Source organism: Lepus europaeus, chromosome 1 (assembly GCF_033115175.1).
Source record: "Lepus europaeus isolate LE1 chromosome 1, mLepTim1.pri, whole genome shotgun sequence".
Taxonomy (NCBI): domain Eukaryota; kingdom Metazoa; phylum Chordata; class Mammalia; order Lagomorpha; family Leporidae; genus Lepus; species Lepus europaeus.
In genome coordinates, this window is record NC_084827.1 from 102032959 (window position 1) to 102058946 (window position 25988).

The 25988-nt window shown below is 44.7% G+C and overlaps 1 protein-coding gene across 3 annotated transcripts in view; it reads right to left on the reverse strand.

Annotated features, from left to right (window-relative positions):
- Positions 1-25435, reverse strand: part of LY75 (lymphocyte antigen 75) — a 155090-nt gene extending 129655 nt beyond the window's left edge. For all 3 annotated transcript variants that reach the window (XM_062187232.1, XM_062187228.1, XM_062187225.1), the window contains exons 1-4: positions 25331-25435; positions 18837-19208; positions 12943-13113; positions 9174-9338 (exon numbers count right to left, since the gene is read on the reverse strand). In XM_062187232.1, the coding sequence (XP_062043216.1) occupies positions 9174-9338; positions 12943-13113; positions 18837-19208; positions 25331-25424 (802 nt within the window). In that variant the 5' untranslated portion in view covers positions 25425-25435. The remainder of the gene's footprint in view (positions 1-9173; positions 9339-12942; positions 13114-18836; positions 19209-25330) is intronic.
- Positions 25436-25988: the final 553 nt, after the last annotated feature.

The window sequence follows — 25988 nt, forward strand, 5'->3', positions numbered from 1 at the left end:
ATTAAGGGACATGGGGTCCGAGCTGTGTTATAGAAGGGAAAGCCACTGCCTGCAGTGCTGGCATCCCATATGGGCACCGGGTTCTGGTCCCAGCTACTTCACTTCTGATCCAGCTCCCTGCTGTGGCCTGGGAAAGCAGTAGAAGATGGCCCAAGTCCTTGGGCCCCTGCACCTGCGTGGGAGACCCAGAAGAAGCTCCTGGCTCCTGGCTTCGGATAGGCATAGCTCCAACCATTGTGGCCCTCTGGGGAGTGAACCAGCAGATGAAGGACCCCTCTCTCTCTCTCTGCCTCTCTGTCTCTTGCTCTCTCTCTGCCTCTGCCTCTCTGTAACTCTGCCTTTCAAATAAATAAGTAAATCTTTTAAAAACATAATTAAGGGGCCGGCGCCACGGCTCAATAGGCTAATCCTCCACCTGCGGCGCCGCCACACCAGGTTCTAGTCCCAGTCGGGGCGCCGGATTCTGTCCCGGTTGCCCCTCTTCCAGGCCAGCTCTCTGCTGTGGCCAGGGAGTGCAGTGGAGGATGGCCCAAGTGCTTGGGCCCTGCACCCCATGGGAGACCAGGATAAGCACCTGGCTCCTGCCATCGGATCAGCGCGGTGCGCCAGCCGCAGCGCACCAGCCGCGGCGGCCATTGGAGGGTGAACCAACGGCAAAGGAAAACCTTTCTCTCTGTCTCTCTCTCACTGTCCACTCTGCCTGTCAAAATAATAATAATAATAATAATAATAATAATAATAATTAAGAGATAGAACAACTGGTGAAATGATTACCAAGGACAGCTTTGATGCTGATAAACAGGAAGAGTTAACAGATTGAAATCTTCATAAATCTGTTGAAAAACTCCCAGAAGTAAAGCACTTGATAACAGTTTCTTAAATCCTTCCTACAAATTATATACTATTGCATTACCTTTCAATAGGTTCAAAGAAAATGTGATTAAAAGATAAGTTTATTTTCAATAAAAAAAGTTTTGAAATCCAGGCACAGGAAAGGTCTTCGAAAAGTTTGTGGAAACCATGTATTATGAAGAAAACTATTACTATGTGTATGAATGGTGTAGTATGTAAACAGAAAACTGTGTCCATACTTTAACGGCTTCCAAGAGTAATTCTGCTACACACAACCTTGCCTTACTGCAGATTCTCGAACCCAGATGCATAAAACAGCTGACTTCACCAAAACTGAAACCCAGGGAATGGAAGGGAAGGGCTTTCCTGGGTGGAAGAAAAATAGCAGCAGCAGAGAAACTGCTACAGATGCCCTCCTGCTTGGCATTAAGGAGCCGGTTCAAGGGCATGCTACAGACTCCTTCCTGTTTGTTATCAAAGGGCCAGCTGGGTCTAAGCAAATCAGTACTGACTTAGAAACCAGTTTGGTTACACACCTGCCATAAAGTCCCAGTCTGCTACCTAAGATAAGATACTTGCGTGCCTCCTGAAACTGTCTTTAAGCTACAATTCACCCATTCCCATATTTAAAACTATCTTACCTTGCAGTTGTGACTTGTTAATCCCTGTGGGCGTAAGGTAGCAGTGTGATCCCCCAAACTGCCCTGAAACTGCCTCAAAACTGCATCGTTCCTGCCTTGCTAAATTTAGCATATAAAAGTAGGAAAAGAAAGAGGGCACAAGTCTAACTGAACCCGCATGTGTAAATCAACTGTGTGCCTTTGCTCCCGAAGCCTCGAGTGCCATTTGGTTTCTTTTGGTCATTGTCAGTAACAAACCAAGAGCTACTACTTGGAGAACAACTTTTAAAGGATGGGCAGGAGTCTTGAAAGGGAATGGTGGGAACAGAGGTGTAATTACTGCTCCACTAAGCAGCAAATGTGAAGTTGGGAGAGGACTGCAAAGGAGCTTGGCTGTGAAAGAAAGAGGTAGGGCTGCAGGATCCAGGAAATAAGTTGTATTTGAGATGAGGCAGCAGGGTAGAAGGGACGGAAGAAGGGAAGGAGAGGGGCGATGTAGGGAGGTAGAGAGAGAGAGAGAGAAAGGGAGAAGGAGAGAGAGCGAGTGAGTTCCCATCTGCTGGCTCACTCCCCCAAATGCCTGCAATGGAGCTGTGCACAGAATTCAATCCAGGTCTCCTACATGGGTAGCAGGAACTAAATTACTTGAGCCATCACTGGATGTCTCTCAGTATGCAATGTTGGCAGGAAACTGAAAGTGATACCCGAGGTGGAATTTGAACCCAGATACTTTGGCCTGGGATGCGGGCATCCAAAGCAGCATTGTAACTGCTGGGCCAAATCCCGATCCCTACATCTATTTTCTTTTTTTAGAGATTTATTTATTTATTTGAAAGGCAGCCATACAGAGGAGGAGAGAAAGAGAGATCTCCCATCCATTGGTTTACTCCCTAAATGGCCACAACAGCCAGGGCTGGGCTAGGCTGAAACCAGGAGCCAGGAGCTTCATCTGGGTCTCCACATGGGTGCAGGGGCCCAAGGACTTGGGCTATCTTCCTCTGCTTTCCCAGCCACATTAGCAGGGAGCTCGATCAGAAGTGGAGCAGCCGGGATTGGAATTGGCACCCATATGGGATGCCAACTTTCTACACCACAGCACTGGCCCACCTATGTCTATTTTTTAATGGTAGCATTTAAACAAGTTTATAGCCAAATGGGGAGGAGTGAGGGGGGAGTAAGTGTAGGTGAAAATATAGGAGAAGAACAGCTGACATGGATACAAAGAGCTTGGGGGAAGGAGCTAACCAGGAAGAAACTAGGATTGACAGTATGATAAGGATAAATTTGTTAAGTATGGGCATGAGAAACCAGGGTTCACATCACTTTTCTTAAGGCACTAGATGCTGAGAAAAAAAGGGTGAGGACAGCACTGAAGGAAACTTTGGATTTATCCTTCTCTTTCATCTCCTAAATAGAAGCAAGGGCTGCCAGGACTGATATACGAAGACTTTGCAGATTTAATTGAATGTAAGTTTTTCTTTAAATGATTTTCGGGCATCCCTAAGGAAGCCTGGAAACTATGACATATTTTGGGCACTCCAGACTCAACCATACCCTGATGTTCATAATTCTTGTGATTCTTTTTACTGGAGATAGTACTGAGGACAAATCTGTCCACTCCCTCCCCAATTCAATACCATCCCTTCCAAGAAGCCTTTCCAGATCGCCTCCAGTAGGAAATAACTGATCCCTCTGATCCCTTTGAACATCCTATCACTACTGTGCACTGCAGGTACACATTTATAATGGAATAAACTGTAGCTTTGACACTCCTCATGTTTTGCTTCATTCTAGTGTTCTTTGTGACTTGACTGAAGACTTCATTGGAATCATAAGACTGAAATTGTGACTGTGTTGGCAAATATGAATGTTTCTTAAGTGTGTTTGCCAGGTAGAAGTGAATGGGAAATGGACAGAAGTCCTGCTTGGTAAATATAAGGGGCAGAGATTTCTTAAATGCCATGGGCAATCTGTAACTAGACTTTTTTTCTTTACATTTTATCTTTATCAAGAGACAAATGGTTGATAACATAAAACTCCAAATTAAGGCCGGCGCCGCGGCTCACTAGGCTAATCCTCCACCTGCGGCGCCGGCACACCGGGTTCTAGTCCCGGTCGGGGCACCGATCCTGTCCCGGTTGCCCCTCTTCCAGGCCAGCTCTCTGCTGTGGCCAGGGAGTGCAGTGGAGGATGGCCCAAGTGCTTGGGCCCTGCACCCCATGGGAGACCAGGAGAAGCACCTGGCTCCTGCCATCAGATCAGCGTGGTGCGCTGGCCGCAGCGCGCCTACCGCAGCGGCCATTGGAGGGTGAACCAACGGCAAAAGGAAGACCTTTCCCTCTGTCTCTCTCTCACTGTCCACTCTGCCTGTCAAAAATAAAAAATAAATAAATAAATAAAAATTAAAAAAAAAACCCCAAATTAAATCAAGAGAGTGAGTCCACTGAGGAAGATGTTGCTTGAGTGTTCAGATCTGATCCTATGCTTCTATACCTCTCCCACAATGAGAAGCCACAGGGTCTGATAACAGTCATGTGTCTAGGAAAAGCCAAAGCCAGTGGAGACCCTAACCCAGAAGCATCCTCACTTTGGGACACTTGTCAAAGTGAATTCAAATGATTAATCTTTTAGGATAGACGCGAATAAGGAAGAATGGAAATGAGATGTTTCTGCTCTGGAGATTGCTGAGTCTCTTTTTAGGTCTTAGATGGATTGGAAAGACCACAGCCTGGGTTGATTTCCAAACACAAGCCAGAGAGTACATAGATACCAGTTTAGATCTCTAGGCCCTTGTATTAGTAAAAACAAAAGAAAAAAGAAAACTAAGCAAGTACAAGGTAGGCAGAAAGGAAAAACAAAGCTCGTTTAGACTACATGAGACTTATTTTCAAGGAGGTTTTGTATGCTTTTACTTATGGCAGAATATTCCCTAGTCACAATCAACAACTAGCTAATCCAAAGATTTTTTTTTTGTAAATAATATTCTCCTTTGTGCTCCATATTATGTTCAACTCTTGTTTATCCAACTAGATCAAATACTTTGGCTATTAAATCTGTGTCTGATTCACTCTTGTTGGCCTCACTACACCTGGCCCAATTTTACACATGGTAGTTCTCAGTAAAAGGATGCTGAATAGGAGCTGGTGCTGTGGTGTAGCAGGTAAAGCCATCACCTGCAGTGCTGGCATCCTATGTGAGCATCGGTTCGAGTCTCGGCTGCTCCTCTTCCGATCAAGCTCTCTGCTGTGGCCTGGGAGGGCAGTGGAAGGTGACCCAAGTCCTTGGGCCCTGCACCTGCATGGGAGACCAGGAGAAGCTCCTGACTTTGGATCGGTGCTTCACCTGTTGCGGCCAATTGGTGGTGAACCACTGGACGGAAGATCTCTCTGTTTCTCCCTCTCTGTGTAACTCTTTCAAATAAACAAATAAATCTTTTTTTTTTCAAAGGATGCTGAATAGAAATTTCTGTTCAAGATTTAGGTACTCGGCTGGCACCGCGGCTCACTTGGCTAATCCTCCGCTTGTAGCGCCAGCACCCCAGGTTCTAGTCCCAATTGGGGTGCCGGATTCTGTCCCAGCTGCTCCTCTTCCAGTCCAGCTCCTCACTGTGGCCTGGGAAGGCAGTGGAGGATGGCCCAAGTGCTTGGGCCCTGCACCCGCACGGGAGACCAGGAGGAAGCACCTGGCTCCTGGCTTCGGATTGGCACAGTGTGCCAGCCATAGCAGCCATTTGGGGGGTGAACCAATGGAAAAAGAAAGACCTTTCTCTCTCTCTCTCTCTCGCTCTGTCTAAATCTACCTGTCCAAAAAAAAAAAAAAAAAGATTTAGATACTCTGAGTTTAGATGTTAACTCATAGCTTTCTTGGGTCTTAGGAAAACAGAATTTGCAATTATGCCTATTAATAAGCCTAAACAACTTTCAAATTGAAAGAGGAGCTTGGAACATTAGAAACAGACAAATAGAACCTCTAAAAGTATTGATGTGCATAAATTGTGGGAAATGGCTGGCCTGGAATAGGGGAAAAATAAGATTCTTAACAATATATTTCCCTTTTATGAATTATTGAAGAAAACTGATGTATAAAGAATCATGTACCATGCATTCCTTTAAAGACATCATTAGGGCCCAGTGCTGCAGTATAGTAGGCTATGCTTCTACCTGCAGCACCAGCATCCCATATGGGTACCGGTTCAATCCCAGCTACTCCTTTTCTGATCCAGCTCTCTCCATGGTCTGGAAAGCAATAGAACATGGCCCAAGTGCTTGAGCTCCTGCACCCACATGGGAGACTCAGAAGAAGCTCTGGGCTCCTGGCTTTGGATCAGCCCAACTCTGGTCATTGAGGCCATTTGAGGAGTGATCCAGTGGATGGAAGACCTTTCTCTCTGTCTCTCCCTCTCTCTGTCTATAACTCTGCCTCTCAAATAAATAAATAAAATCTTTAAAACCAAAAGGAATCATTAGATTGTTTGGTAGGGTGTTAACAGTTGCACTTTGACACTTCACTGTAGTCATCACTTTCCAAATGTCAATATTCTAGAGGATTGCAATACACTGGAGCTTTCATTCTGAACAATATTTTCTACAAGGCTTCCTTAGGGTCAGAATAGAATTCTATTGCCAAATATCAGCCCATTGGCCTTTTGACAGATTCTTATTCTAGGGTCTGATTATGTAAGCTTTGATCAACACAGGAAAAAAGTAGTTATAGGCAGGCATTTGGCACAGGGGTAAAGATGTTGTTTGATACACTTGTTTGAGTCCTGGTTCTATTTCTGATTTCAGTATTCCTGCTAATGACAGCTCAAATACTTGGACTCCTGCCACTCACATGGGGGACATGGATGGAGGTCCAGGATTCCTGGCTTCAGCCTGGCACAGCCTTGACTATTGCAGGTATTTGGGGAGTGAACAAGCAGATGGAAGATCTCTGTCTCTATCTCTGTTTCTTTGCCTTTCAAATAAAAATGAAAATAAAAATTTTTGTAAAGGCAAAGTTGTAAGTTAGCAGGATTGAGAAAAAAAGAAAGATATGTAAGAAGAGCAAGTAGTATAATAAGAAATAAAGTATTCTGCAGTTTTGTATTTTAATATTCAAATCTCAATTTGATATTCCATAGCTGTATGATGAAAGCATCAGTTTCCTGATCAATTTCCTTATGTGTAGATGAAAATACAGCTAGCCCTTCTTATTTGTATCTTTGTATTTAACCAACTGAGGAACAAAAATATTTGAAAAAAAAAATTGTGTCTGTACTGAATATGTACAGACCTTTTTCCCCCCATCATTATTTCCTAAACAATATAGTGTAACAACTATTCACATGGTATTTGCATTGTATTAGGTTTAATAGGTAATATCGAGGTGATGTGAAGCATACTGGAAGATGTGCAAAAGTTCTATGCAAATACTACACAACTTTATACAGGGGACTGGAGCATCTACACATGTAGGTATCCATGAGAGGTTCTAGAATCAATCCTCCCTTGTTATCAAGGGAGGATTACACTAGTCTTATGAGGCTGTGGTGCTAATTAACTTATTTCTCTAGAGATATAGTGTCTTCCTCATAGTTCTGACATCATATAAACAATACAGTGTGACAGGATTTATTCATCATAGTCAATATATATTTGCTTAATATGCAATAATTATGCCTACACTTTTGGGCAAAAGTACAAAACAACCCATTAAACTCATCTCTGTCTTTAAAGAACTTAACAGTCTTATAAAGTCAATCCAGGTACATTCCCAAAACAATTTGCTTTAAGTCAGACTGTTCAAATGCAGGCTTCGTTAATTGTGAGTGACTTTGTACGTGTTACATTTTCTCTCTGAGCCTCAAGTTCCTCAGGTAAAAAGTGAATATGCTAGTAATAACTGCCTCACTGAGTGGTTATATGAGATTAACTTAGTGCGTGAAAAGCATTTAATAATCTAACTGGAACAACATCATTACTGTGATAGTATTTCAAAAGTAACTTTATTTCGGACCAAAAAAATGAAATCCACATACATTTTTTTCACAATACACATTTCCTGTGACCTCTTCAAATACCCCTTGAAATAGTGCTTTTATATTTTTCATTCAGAGAACAAACCACCAGAGTCCCAGTAGCTCAGGTCTCTTGATTAAAAAGAAAAGTCAACACTTGTGTATAAGTTTTTTTTAAAGACTGTGAGACTGATAGAAAAAGTTATTTATTTTACTGAGTACATAAAAGAAGTTCTTAAAAAACAGAGAGGTCAGGGCTGGCGTTGTGACATAGCAGGTTAAACCTCCGCCTGCAGTGCTGGCATCCCATATGGGTGCCAGTTCACAACCCACAACCCGGCTGTTCCATTTCTGATACAGCTCCCTGCTGATGGCCTGGGAAAGCAGTAGATGGCCCAAGTCCTTGGGCTCCTGCACCCATGTGAGGGACCCAGAAGAAGCTTCAGGCTCCAGCCCAGCCCTGGCCAGAAAGCTTCAGCCTTGCTCAGCCCTAGCTGTTGAGGCCATTTGGGGAATTAACCAGTAGATGGAAGATTCTGTCTCTGTCTCTCCTCCTCCCTCTATAACTCTGCCTCTCAAGTAAATAAAGATTTTTAAATATTTATTTATTTACTTGAGAGGCAGAGTTACAGACAGAGAGAAGTTTTCCATCCACTGATTCACTCCCCAAATGGCTGTAACAGCCAGAGCTGGGCCGACTGGAAGCCAGGAGCCAGGAGCTTCTTCTGGGTCTCCCAGGTGAGTGCAGGGGCCCACAGACTTGGGCCATCATCTACTGCTTTCCCAGGCCATCAGCAGGGTGCTGGATCAGAAGTGGAGCAGCCAGGACTTGTACCATGGCCCATAGCGGATATTGACACTACAGGCGGAGGCTTAACCTACTACGCCATAGCACCAGCCTCAAAATAAATAAATATTTAAAAGAAAAAAAGAACCACTGCTCTCCACCAGAGACTGTTAAAAAAGTAGAAAGGCATATAATTTTCAAGGATGAGAAGACAATGTAGAGACAGGAATATCTTCCTAATTAAATAATAATTCAATACAATTCCAATCAAAGCCTCCATAGTGATTTTCACTGAACTGAAGGGTGGTTCCTTAAAATCATATTGAAGAATAAATGGTCTCTTTAAAGTTATTTTTTTTGCCTATGTGATTTAAAATTTGATAACTTAAGACATTTAAAATGATCACTACTACCTTGCCAACAAAACAAAACAAAATCCTATGCATTCCACAAGTCCTTGTTATTAGATCCACTTTAAGACTTCTTAACACTGTCCTTGCTCCAGAGGACTGCACTCCATTCCAGCGTGGGGACTTCTTACTGAGGCCGTTTGGTATGACTCAGCCATCTGCTTTAGCTTCCTTGAATTCTCTACTTTTCAATGTTCAAAGAACTTAATGTGGTGGACCTTCCTCCAAGTCCTTTCACTTGGGATTAGGGTAGCAGTTTAACCATGCCACCCTACCTCATTTTCTGAACATCCCTCTCTCTCTATTCTCTACCACACAATGCATTTTCAATGGATAGAAAAAGATTACATTAAGTACTCTTGCCTGTGGGCTTCAGTGCTGAAATTTCAAGAGAACCCAGAAAAGATACACACAAAATAACATACTCGGGTATGAAAACAGGAACACACCTTCATAGCATCTTTACAATTTCAGCAATTTGCCGACAACATGCAAGCTAAACCTACCTTTGAGATAAGTTAATTCGGCAGCATTGTTGATGCTCAGTAAGTCAGCTCCTTGATTGTGGCATGAGATGTAAGCCTCTTTCCAAGAAAGAGTTTCCTGAATATTAAATTGATAGCAACTTCCAAGCTTCTCATTCTTTTCCCAATTATTTTCACAGCCATTTTCTGTTGATAAAAAGATATGTTAGTGATCATAGAATAAGGGCATAATGGTTTCTATTACATGGAATGCTTACAAGTACTGCAATTCAATGTGCATAGACTTAGGGTATTCCAAAATGGAGGCTGCTCTTGCTCTTTAGCCTACATTTTGATCCTTTGGTTACACAATGAAATTGAAATCAGAGGACACCAAATGACACTGTCTAGTTAAAACTTCCATTTCCCTTTATGTTTTGCTTTTCTTTTAACCCTTATTAATTACAAAGTTGTATTTTCTTTCTTTTTTAAGGTTTATTTATTAGAAAAGCAGAGTTATAGGAGAGAGAGAGAGAGAGAGAGAAGAATATATCTTACATTCACTGGTTCACTCCCCAAATGGCTGCAATAGCCAAGGCTGGGCCAGGCTGAAGCCAGAAGCCAGGAGCTTCATCTGAGTTTCCCACATCGGTGGCTGGAGCTCAGACACTTGGGCCATCTTCTGCTGCTTTCCCAGGCATATTAGTAGGAAGCTGGACCAGAAATGGAATAGCTGGGACCTGAACCCATACCCATATGGGATGCTGGTGTCACAAGTGGTGACTTTACCTGCTATGCCACAATGCTGGCCCCACAATATGATATTTTCACCAATGATCCTGCCTGTCCTTGGCCTGAAGGTAGGAGTCTCAACATGCACAGGTCGTTGAGCAGTGAGCCAGAGGAAAACAAGCTAACTTGAACATAGTGGTCAACTGCAGAGGGTTTGCTCAGATCTGGCAGAGAAACCACGCCTGGTATGTGTGTGCACACATGTTGCTGAAATGGCCAAGACACAGAGCTCAAGGGATTACCAAATTTGGGGAACTAAGCCCAGGTTTCTCTTTAACATTTTAGCAGATGATTGAACTTATGATAGATAATCAACATTATATAATTCACATTATATATTCATTATATATTCATATGTTTACAAACATGTATGTACTTTAATGCACACATTATATTCTTTAACAGCTATATAAAAGCATATATAATTCCCAAGAATCTTCAGGCTATTTTCTGGATGAGATAGGTGTTGAGGTGTTCAGATAACTAGTTCAAAAGTATACTCAGGGGCTGGTGCTGTGTTACAGCAGGTTAAAGCCATGGCCTGCAGCACTGGCATTGCATATGTTTGCTGTTTTGAGTCCTGGCTGCTCCACTTCCAATCCAGCTCCCTGATAAGGCACCTAGGAAAGCAGCAGAGGACCCTGCACCCACGTGGGAGACCCAGAAGAAGCTCCTGGCTTCAGCCTGGCCCACCTCTGGCTGTTGTGGCCATTTGGGAAGTGAACCAGTGAATAGAATATCTCTTTGTCTCTCCTCTTTCTCTGCTGTAACTCTGCCTTTCAAATAAACAAATAAAAATTTTTTTAAGTACACTCAGAGCCTCCCATGCACTCCTAACAAGAAGGGAGAAACCAATGTAGCCTGTCAAGTGTGATAACACAGGATACTCAGGGATTTTTCAAATGGCCTCCCATGACCAGTTACATATCAAATGCTAGATTCTTGGACCTATAAACTGGAAAGGTCTTTAGAAATCACCTTGTCTATTGCTCTCCTTTAGAGATGGGAACAAAGATCTAGACGTGTTTGTGACTGAGTTATAATCAGATCACTGATCTCTGAGCTTGGACTTGGTCTTCTGAATGGCCTCTTTTTTATGGCATAGATAACAACAGAGATGGTGACATTTGGTGGAAACAAAAAGGGTAGATTTGCAGGCATTTCCTGAAGGTTTACCATTACTACTGAGGCCCTACACTTGTAAATCCAGAAGCTTCCAGTGGGATAGCAGTGTGTTTGCCATGCAACACAATCCTCATGGGTTAGCAGCTGTCAGGCTTCCAAAACTCACAATCTTGCTTCTTCCATAAAAGCTGCCTCTAGGGTCAACATTAATACATTAACATCTCACTACCCAAAGGTGGATAATCCCAAATTAGGCAGCAAGGTGGAGTTGGGTAAATATGCTGGGGAATGAAGATCTGCCATGAATGTGCTCTGGCCCTGACAGGTCATTCCATCAACCTGCACCTGCTGCCTCTCACCTGAGAAATAGGTCTTTGTACTGTACAACCTCTAAACTCCTTTTTACATCTGAGACTTCTGATACAAACCACAGTTGTACCTGCTTGATCAAATGCTGCTTGTTATCAATTACAGCTAAAGCAAATACTGGCTTTTTCTATTTCAGTAGGTTCCAGGTGTTGAAAAATCTACACCTCTGCCTAGGTAAGTACTTCTCAAGACATGGTTCCCCACAGCAGCAGCATCAGAACTACCTAAAAACTTGCTGTAAATTCATGCTTCCTCCTACCTGCCCAAAATCTACTGATTCAGAATTTGTAGAGATGGGCCCTACATCCTAACAAACCCTCCTGGGAACTCTGTGGAATGCTGGGGTTAGAAAGCCACTGGTCCAGTATCACCTCTTTAAGTTGCTTAGCAATCTGTATTTTAAAGTCCCAGTTTCCTTTACGGAGGATTAGTTTATGAATACCACCAGGCTGGCTACTTAGTGAGGCAGAATAGTGTAGCTCTTTAGGAAAAGAACTTCACAGCTGGATTTCCTGATATTTATTCGCTGTATGACCTTAGGCAGCTTAGGTAGCTCCCCTATGCCTCACCATGCTCATCTACAAAATGGAAATAAATTATGTTACCTATCTTATGGGGTTGCTGTGATGACTGAATGAGTTAACACTCATTGAGAGCTTAGAAAAGTACCTGTCATCTTGCAGGGCCATGTAAGTGTTAACTACTGTTACATAGGTTTGGAGCTCTTTCTTTTATCATTGCTACAAAGTCTTTCAACCTATTACCCATTTAACAATACTTCTTAAGTACCTATCACCTGTCAGGTCTGTGATTCCCTATAACTCTCACCTAATTGGGGAGAAACTGTCTCAGCTACTTTCCAGATAATGATGCAACAGCTGCCTTGGTCTCACCTCTCATTATAAGGAAGAGTGAGTTCTTCAGCACCACTTGAGTGGTTTGCTTCTAGTAAGAAGCCACTAGAAAAAGTGCACTAACACACAGGAATGGCAGGGGAAACAACGCCACTCACTTTGAGAAGGCCAGGCCTATCTTTCTCCATTCTCTTCCACACTCGGCATACTCTTCACCACCTTTCTAGAACTTTTTTGGCAATCCATTTTCCCTCATGGTAACCATCACTCTTTTTCTTCTCCATGATTCATACAGGGTTCACTCTCCTGTCCATACTTTGGTTCACTTTAACCCAGCTTCTACTCACACTAATGTTCTGAAATTGCTCTGCTAAAGGTCAGCAGCAATTTCCCAACTGCTCATGCTTCTCTGAGCTACGGGGGCTACCTATCACACCCTCTCTCCTTTGTCTTCCATGACATAACCTGTCTCAGGTCTCTCCTTCCTGACCTGATTCTGAAAGCAAATACGTAACTACACATTACTGCTCTTTCTCCAAGCCTATACTTCTTATCTAGGAATAGTATTGGCTATAGTAACTTTTGAGTCATCCTGAACTCTTCCTTCTCCCTTTTGCCTCACATATATAGTACTCTCTCTGTGCTATACATAGTTTGCAGCCCATACATACCTGGTTTTAAGCAGATACCCCACTTTTGATCATATTCATAATTTAAGGTGGTGGCACACCATGGCCCACTATGATTTTTACTAACGATGCATTCATGATGCCATTTCCCATCAACCAGGAATGGAAATTCACAAGGTCTCCCAAAGGAGTTCCCATCTCTGGTATATATCTCTGTGCGTTGGGAAGAAAGCAGAGGAAAACAGAGTTACAAGCTGGATAATGAGCTTCAGTCAGCAAACTTCTAAAACTTTTTAAAGAAAGGTTACTGTTTGATTCACAAGAACACCTCTATCCAAGTAGGCTGCATAGCATGGAAATTGAGAGCAGGGACGCTGACTGCTCAGGTCTGGGCTTGAATGCTGGCTCCGTGGCTGTGGGCAAGCTATCTGTCTAAACTCCATTAGCCTTGGTTTCTGCATTTGAAAATTGGGAATAGTCATACTTATCACAAGGATTGTTGGTGATGATTCAGTGAGAAAGTGCACATAAAGCTTCACTTACCGTGGTGTGATGAAAAGCTGAAAGATCCTGGCTTGATCAAGTAAGGATCGACTGACTACTGTGGGTGGTAGAGAACTTCACTATAGAGGTGCCTTGAGATTAAACTCACCTACATTTTGTTTTCTTTGGTAAGTGTGGGGCTAGAAAAATACCATGGAGTCACTGAGGGTGAGTGTGAGCTTTGGGAACACCCCCGGTGTTAAAGAGTCTGCTGTTCAGAAACCAGAGGCAGAATGGGGCCTGGATTTTGAGGAAGTGAGAAGAAACAGGGTGGGGGCAGGGCATGGTAATACAGAACATGAGAGCCTAAAGTCTTCAAAGGGGCAGTCAGGAGATCAGCTGGTGGTCAGTGGGCGAGCAGACTGAGCTTCTCATTTTAGTCACTTTTCTGGGGTACACAAAGGGCCACTGAAAAATGATTCCAACTTCAAATATTTTTGTCCATAGTTCAATATTTTTGTCCATAGTTTTCTTCCAATGGTGTTTTAATAGAACAGCTCACCCTGCATCAATTCCTATTACCTTTCTCTATACCCTCAGTATATTTAAAATCCTGATCCTCATCAGATAAAATCAAGGCTATTAGGTAAAGCACAGTAATCAATCTCATCATCTTTCACAAGTCTATTAGAGTCTCAGAATGTCTCGCGACTTTGCTTAAAAGTGTGCTTAAGACAGTATTTGATTCTATATCGTTCATTATTCTCGAGCATTCATCTAACTGAAGTGTGAGATTTAATTTAACAGTTTGGAACATTATAAGCAACCATTCAGCACAAGGTAAGAAAAAGGGGATACTTTTCTTTGCAAGCAATCTTTTATGGACCACTGGTTTTGTTTTTTATGTCATGAAAATAGTTTTGAATTTAGTACTTCTGTTTTTATTTTGTGAATTCTTGCTTTGTTTCTTACCACACTTGAAAGTCTCAACAGTTCGTGACCAATTTCCCTTCCTTTATTACAACACCAAGAAGACAGTCCCTGAATACTGTTACTTGTAGGACCATTAGTTTTTTGTTTGTTTTTTTTTTTTTTTTTCCTGGAAAACCTTTTACTTCTGCAATACAAAGTGATTTTACACACATTTCTTTCACTTGCTCTTAACCATTAACCTGTGAGGTCAGTAGGGCAACTGCTACACATGTTTGTGAAAAACTCTTTTTGCAGAGTAGTTAAGTGAACTACTCGGTCACTCAGCTGTAAGTGACAGGATTGAGAACAGGCTCTCTGATTAGAGGCCTTGACACACAAGGGCAATTTCTGACATCAGTGGCTGCTTTCTCAGGTTTCAATTCTTAGCTCAAAGCTAGGCTTCAATTAGAAGGCTCTCAGTCACAGTGAGCTTTGAAGCATGATAAACATACAACAATCACAAACAGAAGCAGCTAAGCTATGCTAAGTGTTCACTAAGACTTTTATTCCCACACATTCTCTGCTGTTGCTGGACCTCCTAACTCCCATGAGTTTCCTTAGCTAGACTGGCTTTTCAAGATGAATCTTAGCTGAACATGTGAATTTGTGGTCCAAATATCTTTAAAGCAACAGCTTATTATGCAATAGGCAACGTTTCGTGAGATGAGGTGCTTCTGTGGAAAACAAACTAGTTTCTTCAGAACATGAGTCAAAAAGCTTCCATGGTGGAAGAGATAGGCAGCCTTCTAGGAGTTGCCCCAAAATTCAGATAGTTCCATTTCCTCTGCATGATTCACCAAACATTCAAAATCTGAAAACTGCCATTGAGACCAAGATATAATAATGATATAAATGAATATGTGAGTGTTGGTCAAAAGTAGTTCACTCATAAAATGTACAAAACTGAAAAAGTTTTATTTTTTTTTTATTTGACAGGTAGAGTTATAGACAGTGAGAGAGAGACAGGCAGAGAGAAAGATCTTCCTTCCGTTGGTTCACCCCCCAGAATGGCCTCCACGGCCGGCGCTGCACGATCTGAAGCCAGGAGCCAGGTGGTTCTTCCTGGTCTCCCACGCAGGTGCAGGGGCCCAAGGACTTGGGCCATCCTCCACTGCCCTCCCAGGCCACAGCAGAGAGCTGGACTGGAACAGGAGCAGCTGGGACTAGAACCCGGCCCCCATATGGGATGCTGGCGCCACAGGCGGAGGATTAATCAAGTGAGCCATGGTGCCGGCCCCCAAAAAAGTTTTTCCCTAAAATGAAGATGACCCAACTAAGACTCAACAATACATAAATGTCCATATATTAGAAATATTTTTGTACATTGCAAAAATCAGGGGAGAAAAAAGAAGCCATCTTTGGGGAAAGGAATCTTGATTTTTGAGCCCTTGCTTTGCTATAATAAATTGGGTAACCTTGAACTTCACTTGCTGGGATTCAGGTGTCTCATATTTCTTATCTCTATATACAGCTAGATAAGAAAGGAGGGTAAGGACCAGTATCAGTAGTCTGACAGAGCAGTCCAAGACAAAGTCCCTGACTTGAGCCAGCAGTCCCTAAGAACAGGAAGGACTATACATCAATTTAAAAAAGTAGAACTCTCAGGACTTAATATTTTATTAAATGAACACATTTTGCCAACTACAGGTGATTAAGAATATAATAAACCACATCCCTCAAAAGAACTATGGGCAGGAGACAGAAACAATCCTGTCAAGAAGGTCCCTGAAAAAAACAATGAAACAAGTTAAATTCAGTTTGGAAGACATTCTGTCTGGTTCCATGTTTTCTTTTGGTTGCCATGTTATAAACAGGTTTTGTAGCAAGAAATTTAAAGGTCCTTAAGTGGTATCAAGAAAGCAATTGCTGGGGCCAGTGCTGTGGCATAGTGGGTAAAATGTGGTGCTGGCATCCCACATGGGTGCCATTTCAAGTTCCAGTTGCTCCACTTCTGATCCAACTCCCTGCTAATGTGCCTGAGAAAGCAGAGGCACATGGCCCAAGTGGGTTTGGGTCCCTGCACCCAGGTGGGAAACCAGGAAGAAGTTCCTGCTTTGACTACAAATTGACCCAGCTCTGGCCATTGAGGTCATATGGGGAGTGACAGCAGATGGAAGACCTCTCTCTCTCTCCCTCTCTGAAACTCTCTAATTGCCTTTCAAATACATAATTTTTTAAAAAGATTTATTTATTTGAAAGAGTTAGAGAGGCAGAGGCAGAGAGAGAGGGAGAGATCTTCCATCTGCTGGCTCATTCCCCAGTTGGCCGCAATGGCCAGAGTTGTGCCAATCTGAAGCCAGGAGCTTCTTCCGGGTCTCCTACATGGGTACAGGGGCCCAAAGACTTGGGCCATCTTGTACTTCTTTCCCAGGCCATAGCAGAGCTGGATTGGAAGCAGAGCAGCCGGGACTTGAACTGGCACCCATATGGGATGCCAGCACTGCAGGCGGCAGCTTTACCCGCTATGCCACAGCGCTGCCCTCTGCACTCCCCCTCCTTTTATTTTTAAAGAAAGCAATTGTTTTAAGTTGAAGCAACCACATTAAATTTAGGGGGAAGCTGGCCAACAGAGGCAGATTTATTGAACTACAGGTAGGCAGGGGATTAAAGAAAAGGTCAGTTCCACCTGCAATTCTCTAATATATGTCTGCAACAGTACATTTTTAAAAGGTTTATATATTTATTTATTTGAGAGAGAGGTCTTCCATTTGCTGGTCCACTCTTTAAATGGCATGGCTGATGTGAAGCCAGGAGCCAGAGTTTCTTCCAGATCTCCCACACAGGTACAGGGGCCCAAGCACTTAGACTGTCTTCCATGTTTTCCCAGACCATTAGCAGGCAGCTGGATTGAAACTGGAGCAGTTAGGGCTTGAACCGGTGCCTATATGGGAATGCTGTTGCTGCAGGGGGAGGCTTAACCTACTAAGCCACAGCACTGGCCTCTGCAACAGGATATATTGACATTCTCAGATTTTGTGCATTTTCACTAGGAGGAAAACCTCTGCAAATAGTGGGAAGTAAAGCAGCTATCCTGAATTTGAGGCTAAAATTAGCTTGAAAGAGATTTAAGAGGACAACCTTCAGAAAATAATATAAGTTTTAAAAAGAAAGTAAAGGGGGCTGGCCACCACCTGTAGTGCTAGGATGCCTGTTTGGAGTCCTGGCTACTTCATTTCTAATCCAGCTCCATGCTAATGTGCCTGGGAAGACAGTGAAAAATGGCCCAAGTTCTTGTGTCCATAAAGGAGACCCAGAAGAAGCTCCTGGCTTCTGACTGGCTGTTGGGGCCATCTGGGGAGTGAATCAGCAGATGGGAAGTTTCTGTCTCTCCCTCTCTCCGACTCCCAAATAAATAAATCTTTTTTTAAAAGGCAAAATAATAGTACTTAAATAAGATATATAAACACTTGGTATAATTTAGGACATACAACAAAAGGATTGCTGGGGTAACAGCTGATTACATTTAGTGTTTGAAAAATAAATCTACTCATTCTTTTTCTTTTTTTTTTTTTTTTTGACAGGCAGAGTTAGTGAGAGAGAGAGAGAGACAGAGAGAAAGGTCTTCCTTTTTCCGTTGGTTCACCCCCCAAGTGGGTGCTATGGCTGAAGCCAGGAGCCAGGTGCTTCCTCCTGGTCTTCCATGGGGTGCAGGGCCCAAGCACTTGGGCCATCCTCCACTGCACTCCCGGGCCACAGCAGAGAGCTGGACTGGAAGAGGAGCAACTAGGACAGAATCCAGCACCCCAACCAGGACTAGAACCTGGGGTGCTGGCGCCGCAGGCGGAGGATTAGCCTAGTGAGGCGCGGCGCCATCCTACTCATTCTTTTTAAACATGGAAATTCATTACAATCCAGTTCCTTGATTCAGAGTATAGTTCATGGTCTGCTCCTCCAAAGGCAATATTCATACACTTATTTTTGAAAGCAATTGATAAGTCCACCCTCAAAATGTTGAATCATAAACAGAAACCTCATGTGTGATAAACATGCCAAAAATGAAAATAACAAGCCCACATGAGATGCTTAAGATGTTCTCATTATATCAAAATTGTACACAAGGAAAAATACCCATTTCTTTCTTCTTTTTAACTTAGAATTAAGATCCATTTTTTCGACCTCTTGACCTTTGGCCTGTAAGTTTCCTGTTACTCTAACCTTTCCTTTCTTCCAGAGTGCAGAGTGTTAATGGAGGAGCTAAATGTGCTCAGATTCCAGAATATCTGAAAGGCTAAGTTTACTGCTGTGTGACCCCAGACAAGTCGCTTAACCTCCCCTTGCCTTACTTGTAAAGGGCGGGAGGAGGGGCAGATGTGACTGCCCTCACAGGTGTGTGGTTCACAGTCACGGCACAGTGCCTGGAACTGCATGGCTTTTTGGCTGGCCTTACCGCTCTGGTTTTATTTTTATGCAACTGTGCATATTTACTGTCACATTTAATAGGCACAATGAAAAACAGGTCAAAATCCCTCCCCAGTACTCACCATGGTAAGGCTGGTCACACAGGCCTTCCTCCGAGCCTCCCTTCTTCCAGACATCGGACACGTTTGTGCTCGCTATGGCATATCCATCCTTCACAGCCAACCTGTACTGGGCAGCACCGTACAGATGACGGTGCTCACATTTCCACCACAGCATGGCCTGGGAATCACAGCTGAACATTTTCAAAGAGTTCGTGGGTTTGGTGATATCTAGGCCAAGGCACTTCTGGGACTCCAAATGGAAGAGCCGATGCTGCGACACCCACTTCCATAACATGTCCTCGGTTTCATTACAATCTTTTGCTACTATCCAGTCATCCAGTACCTTGATGCACTTGCCTGTGTTTTCGTTGACAATGGTGAATGGCTCATTACCTGAGTCAAGATGGATAGTGAAGGAAAGACATTTCAGGATTCTGAATTACGTGGCCAATGTGCCTTGCTCCCTGCTTGCTAAGGAGTAGGTGCATACCCCCAGACTGTTTCCACCCTCAGACTTTGGTAAACTGTAAAGTCCTGTGCAAAGCAGGGGCATAGCAGTGGCTGGAAAGGCCGTTTAGTATGGGTCAGGGGCATCGGCTCTGCAGCCAGTGTGCCTAGGCTCACATTCTGTCTCAGCCACTTAATAGCCATGTGTTTGGTGAAAAACACATAACCCCTGGGCTTCAGTTTTCTCATTACTTTATACAGAGTATGTAGCATGAATGAGCTAACACCTGCAAAGCACCTGCAAAGAGCAGTATGTGTTATTGCTATTGCAAGGAAGATCTTTTCCCTCTTGTTTAGTAAGATAAAGAAGCTCCTTAGTTTTCATCTTCCTTAGGCAGGTAGTCTATAGGCAGTGAAAAATGTCCTGTGCCTACTTGGTACAATTCTTACATTTTAGCTACAGTGGCAGGAAGATGCATTAAATAGGAAGTTGATTCTTTGTTCTCACTGTATGTGCCTTTCTCCTGATCCAAGCATGTAGTCATGTGTTTGTGTGCCTCGACCCTAGGCAAGTGAGTGTGGCCAGGCAAAAGGAGAATTTTCTTGTAGACCACCTCTCCTTGGACCTTTTGTGGAAGGCTGAATTCACTGAGGTACCTCAGGAGATGCGGAGACTTCTCAAAGGGTACAAGAGTAAAGGAACGAGCAGAAACAGGATCTGGTTCTGAGAGTATGGGAGACCTGTAGCCAGCTCCAGAGTACTACCTGTAGGAAGGGGAGAGGCTTGGAGGGTTGACTGCATGGATCACCTAAGCTCTTGGAATCCCATGAGCCTACAGAGTCAACATCTAACAGATCTGGACGACAGGAGACTCAGAAGTAACCACTGGGAGTTGAAGTCTAAAGGGAAATCTCCATGAATGTCCCTGTGACAATTTGCATGAGCTGGAGGAGACCCAAATAATAATAGAAACTGAAGTCTTGTCAGCCTGGCTGGGAACTCAAAATCAGATTTTTTGATTTTCTGAAAATAAAGTAATGCAGTGTTTCTTGCACACCTGAGTTTGTGACGCAAGATTCACATCTGTTATAACAAACTATAACTGAACAATCTGGTCAGTTCTTTTACAAAGGAAAAAAATCAGAAAATATAATTGCACAGATCATTATGTTAATGAGAAGAAAGCTGAAATATTTTAGACAAGCTTAAACAATGTCAGGGAAGCAGAGTTCAGCAGAAAGACACAACAAATTTTGGTTCCCAAAAGGCAGTTTCATTTTGATGACAATTTACTATCACTGCTTTTACTAACACTGAACACTTTTTCTAGTAATAATTCATGGGTTTTTAAAAATTTTCATACTAGAGGCCAGCAACTTAAGGGGAAATTTTATCATGTAAATAATGACTATAAAATTAACTCTGACTGTAGCTTGAACTTTGGTGGATTTTTTTTTTTTTTGGCTTTTGTTTAAAAGAACAGAAGCAAAAAGAAAATCAACAGGAATAACAACAGAAAACACCTTTACACTTTATTTCTGTGCTCAGATTTGAATTTCAGAAGATCCACAGAGTACAGCTTTGTATGTCGCCATAGCAGCCTCCATCCTGCACCCCTCTTGACAGACATAGTTTGGGGGGATAGGCAAGAAGAAAGAAAATTTACTGAGAGATGATCACTCACACTTTCTCTAATGTCCTTCTTCCACATAGTCAATAACCAGTCGTACCCCTGCTCGCTCTCTCTTCCAAGCAATTCTGCCTCACCTCTCCAAAATTAACCTTGTATTTCTTTCTTTTTTTTTTTTTGACAGGCAGAGTGGACAGTGACAGAGAGAGACAGAGAGAAAGGTCTTCCTTTGCCGTTGGTTCACCCTCCGATGGCCGCAGGCACCCCACGCTGATTTGAAGGCATGAGCCAGGTGCTTCTCCTGGTCTCCCATGCGGGTGCAGGGCCCAAGCACTTGGGCCATCCTCCACTGCCTTCCCGGGCCACAGCAGAAAGCTGGCCTGGAAGAGGGGCAACTGGGACAGAATCTGGCACCCCGACCGGGACTAGAACCTGGTGTGCCGGCGCCTCAGGCGGAGGATTAGCATATTGAGCCGCGGCGCCAGCCCAAAATTAACCTTGTATTTCAAAGTGTCAGGAACGACAGCAGAAAAAAGAAGTCTGCACTACAACCACGTATAGTGCAAAAAGAGCAGTGAGACAAGCAGTTGGAGGTCCTATACTGAAAACCAACCTCTGTTCTCAGTTAGCTGGGAGAACTTGCAGAAGTCATTTATTTGGTCTCCCAGGGTCTTCATAGCTCCAAATGACAGATGAAAGCAGCAGAATTAAAGATACCTCAGGCACTTTCAGGGTTAACATTCTATGTTTCCACAAGGTAACAGTGTCCTTAGTCATTCAGGTTATTCTAGACTTTGGCAAGCTCACTGTGAACAGATGTCCACAATTTTGTGTCATGCTTCTGCTGGTGGTATTTCAGGTTTATTCTAATCTCACTTGTACTGGGCATGTGCACTGAAGTGACAGTGTTGCTTTATAAACACACTTTGGAAGAGAAAAATGTACTCTCCTCTTTTCTACACACACTTTGCTTCTGGAACACCTGTGGTCTTTATAGTATTGCAGGAACTCTGAAAGACTATAGGGGAAGTATGGGTAGCACAGAGTAGCTATGCTAAAGAGGGGTTGCCCAACTTCTTAACAAATTGCAACACCTGTAAATGTAGTTCTTGCCTCAGACTACACTTGTATTTGAACCAAGTATGCAAAATCAATGTTTAACACTTAGAGTGGTCACTTAGCACAGATATTAAAATTATTTCAGGTAACTTGTTATGGCCTTCCCTATATAATGTATATATAAACATTCACATGTAATACATTAGCTAGGGAGAGTCTGTCTTCTCACAGTGTTTCCCCACATCCTTTTTACCCCTAGCAGGTGCTGTTCAGTTGGCTTCAGTCTTATGACCCTATGGGATGGCAGGATGGTGGGAAGCAGCATTGGAAAAGTATGAAAATAATTCCTTCACAAATTTGATGCAAAAGGTTACAGAAACTATCTTAGAGGTGTATTAAACTTTGAAAAGGTAATTACAGAGCTATTTCTAAGATACACGGAGAGGTGTAATAGGGAGGGAGCTTACTGCTCTAGTTTAGGGGAAGCTAGTAAAAAAAAAAAAAACATGGAGAGAGTATAGTTTCTGTGAAGAGTTAGGGAGAAAATGGCAGAAGAAACTCCACACAAATTAGAGGGACACTGTGGACCTATGTGGAGGGTATATACATATACAATTCAGGACCCCAGAAGCTGAGAGCCTCCACACCAGCTTTGGAGAGTAAGGTGAGACCAGACTGCAGCAGCCCATGGCACTGGTGATAAAGCTGTGGGAAGAGTTTGGTGTGAGTCTGGTTTGGAGCCCTGTGGGGGTCAGTTTACCTACCAATCTACAGGGAAAAAAGGGGACACACTTCTCCCTCCCTGACCACCCAGCACCAGTGTCCTGTAACTAGCTGATAGCTGGCGGGCACCATTTTGGACATATGTAACAGCTGCGCCAGCTTGTGCCTGCATACCCAGCAACCAGCTGAAAGGAGATGCCTGAGTCTGGCTGGGGGATTTCACAGGGGGCTGGGTGGGAGGGTGGGTATGGTGGGAAGAATCACTGTCACTAGGTTCTTGAAGTTGTATTTATGAAATGCAAAAAAAAAAAGAGAGAGAGAGAGAAAGAGATGCTTACTGATCACTTCATACTGCATCTGTTCATTTTGTAACTTCACACTAGTCCTCCAATAAGTTCTAATGCTCCAAACACAATATTGGGACAAACCTCAAAGGCAGAGGCAGATTAAAAGGTGCCTCATTACCCCAGAAGCATTTTCACTATGCTTCATTTTATACAAATACTCAGGTGGTAGTTAAGAGAAAATGGCTTAAGTAGCATTATCATAAATTGAAAGTGAATTTTTAGTATTTTTACATCTGTTGAAGGAAAACTACCTCCCAGTGTTTGCATATTATGGTTACAAAATAACTCCTGTCTTATGAATCCTATACCAAAGAGCTAACCACACACCAGTGAAGAAGGAAATGGCTTGGGAAACCAGGAGCGATGAATACTGCAGCAATTATAGTTTCAGAGAAATGTCCACAGCTCACACTGTCAAGCCCTTTGTGGAATCTCTCACATGTGTGCAGAGTGCACAGGTGCAGCAGGTGAGAATCAAGTCTGGGTTTCCTAGTTCAAAAACAGGTTCTGGAGTAACGTTTCGGTCCATGGTGGTCATCTTGAAATCAGAAAATCATGCAGCACAGATTGACTGGCATGGGCTGTTAAGAACCTCAGGAATCCCTAAAAGATTGTTTCATTTCAAACTGTTAACTCTAAAAGCAGGCAAAAAATGTAAACTCAGTAAGTAAATATGGCATCTCTCCAAGGACACAGACGCGCTCCTTCAGCATTTGGACCAAACTTAGCTGTGCACACCTGATCCGGGGCACGCCATCACCAGCATCTTGAAGCTGATGCACTGCCAAAGAAGTGACCCCAATGGCTGGGTGTTCACCATTCCAGGGCTCCTCCCAGGAAGGCTACAAGTCTGGTCTGGTTTTGGGTAAGGCAGCTGACCAGAGCAGCCCAGAGCAGCCAGGAAGGATGTAGGATAACAAACAGCTGTGGGACCCTAGTGCTAGGTGCTTAGTTCAGCCTGGTACTCTGGGGAAGACAGAGAACGGATGGGGACTGTGGAGGCTTCCAGAACTAAGGAAATATGAAATGTTGTGCAGGAGAATAAACATATAGGACTAGAGTCGATTTAGGTATAAACCAGGAGGTTTGTGATCTCAAGGTTAGCGTTTTCACCGTAGTTAGGGGCTGTCGTGAAATTTTCTCCTTGGGTTGTCGGGGAGGCAGAATGGACTTCTCACAGCAATAAGGGATTGTACTAGTACTGGCTCTTTAGGTAGTTCCCAAGCCGGAGGGGCAAAGAAGAATGGAGAACTGGGAGAGAAAGCAAGATCCGTGACTAGGTCCTTGACACAAGTAGGATGGTGCCACTCACATTCCGGGAAAACCTCTTCCCAATCACTCTCTGATAAACATCGGAACCAGACAGTAACAGCCTGGCAGCAAAGAAGAGCCACCAACAACTTCTGTGTTTCAGACACGGCCCTCACCGCCTGTTCCTTCCTCATAACGGGCAGGATAAGAGAAGCAGTCGATGGAGGTGGCCCATAGATTGACTACTGGGCCAGCCGACCAAGAAACAAAGTCCTCGGCACATCTGGTGTCAAGGCAAAAAGAGAAAGTAAAAGCAAGATGCGGTGGCTGCACAGGGGGCTGGCGGGGCTGGCACCGCCTTGCGCGTTAGTCAAGTGCGGTCCGGGCTCTGGTTCCGTGGTGAGAGGCTGGCAGGTCCCCGAGTCAGCGACCTGCGCTTCCGCGTAAGGCTGTCAGCCTGCCGGGGAGTGGGGGTGGGGGTGTCGTTTGGCGCTGCAAAGTCATTTACAGAGAAGGGTCGCTTTTCCGGGTGGTGTGGGAGGGCGTCACAGCCGATCTTGGTTCTTGGTCGCGGTCCCTTTTGGAGCAGATGGCTTAACCTGACTTCTTTTTTGACGCGCACCATGGGCGCGGTGAAGCCTGGGAATCACTGGGAACCTTTGGCGCTAGGAGCGGAAGCGCCCCGGGACGTGAGAGGACCAAGGGGTCCAAGGGGGTTGAGAACGGGCCGGACAGGACTGTAGGGGGGAGATGGAGAACTCCATCCTCCAGGCATGCAGCTTTTCAGAGGCTGCGAGGGAGGGGCGAGGGACACACTCGGGAGACATTCTGCCTCCCCTCAGCGCCAGAGAGGCCCTGCCCTCCCACGCCCCGCCGCGCCCTCCTTCCCACCGCGGAGGCACCCGAGGTCCGCCTAGACCCGCCCCGTCGGTGCCAGGTCCCGCTCCCGACTCCCGGCCCGCGACCCGACAGAGAGCAGCGGTCCCCACCCCGGCAAAGGTAGCCCCCAGCGTCGAGGCCCCCCAGCGGGCTGGCGGGCGGACGCGCCCGCGGTTACCTGCGCGGCCAATGGGCTCCGCCAGCCCCAGGCACGGGAGGAGCAGCGCGAGGAGCCCCGCAGCGCAGCGAGGGGTCGCCCAGCGCGTCCTCATCCTGAGCCAGCCCAGACGGTGCCACCGGGTCTTCGGGCGCACGCTGCGCCCACCGCTGCTGGTGCGCCCGGCTTGCCGCGCCAGCGCCTTGGCCCCCGACCTCACGGGGCGTAGGCACCGCCCCTGCCGCCCTCGGCCAATCAGACGCGGTCTCCTCGGCCCCGGGGAGCGGGCGGGGGGAGGACGCGGCAGACACCTGCGCGTGTGGACGCGTGAGAGAGCGGGAAGTGGGCGTAGCGGGCGTCGAGGGCGCCGGAGAGAGCGGCCCAGGGCTCTGGACTGGGCGGGGGCGGGGGTAGGGGGCTGTGACCCCTGCCCTCACCTCTTCAGCGGCACAGTTGAGGAGACTCGGAGCTTGTGGGGACTTGGCACCACCCAGGTGGGTGGGTTCATCAGTTTAGGACCTTGCCCTCGGCCCAGGGCACCGCAGGCCAGGCTGACTTTTTCATTCCACTGCCGGGCTGGAAAGGTCGCCACATCACCTCCTTCCCCAGACGAGGAAATGCACGCCGGGCCTGTGGCGGCTGCAGCCAAGGCGAAGTGTTCAGTCGTCATGGGCGACGT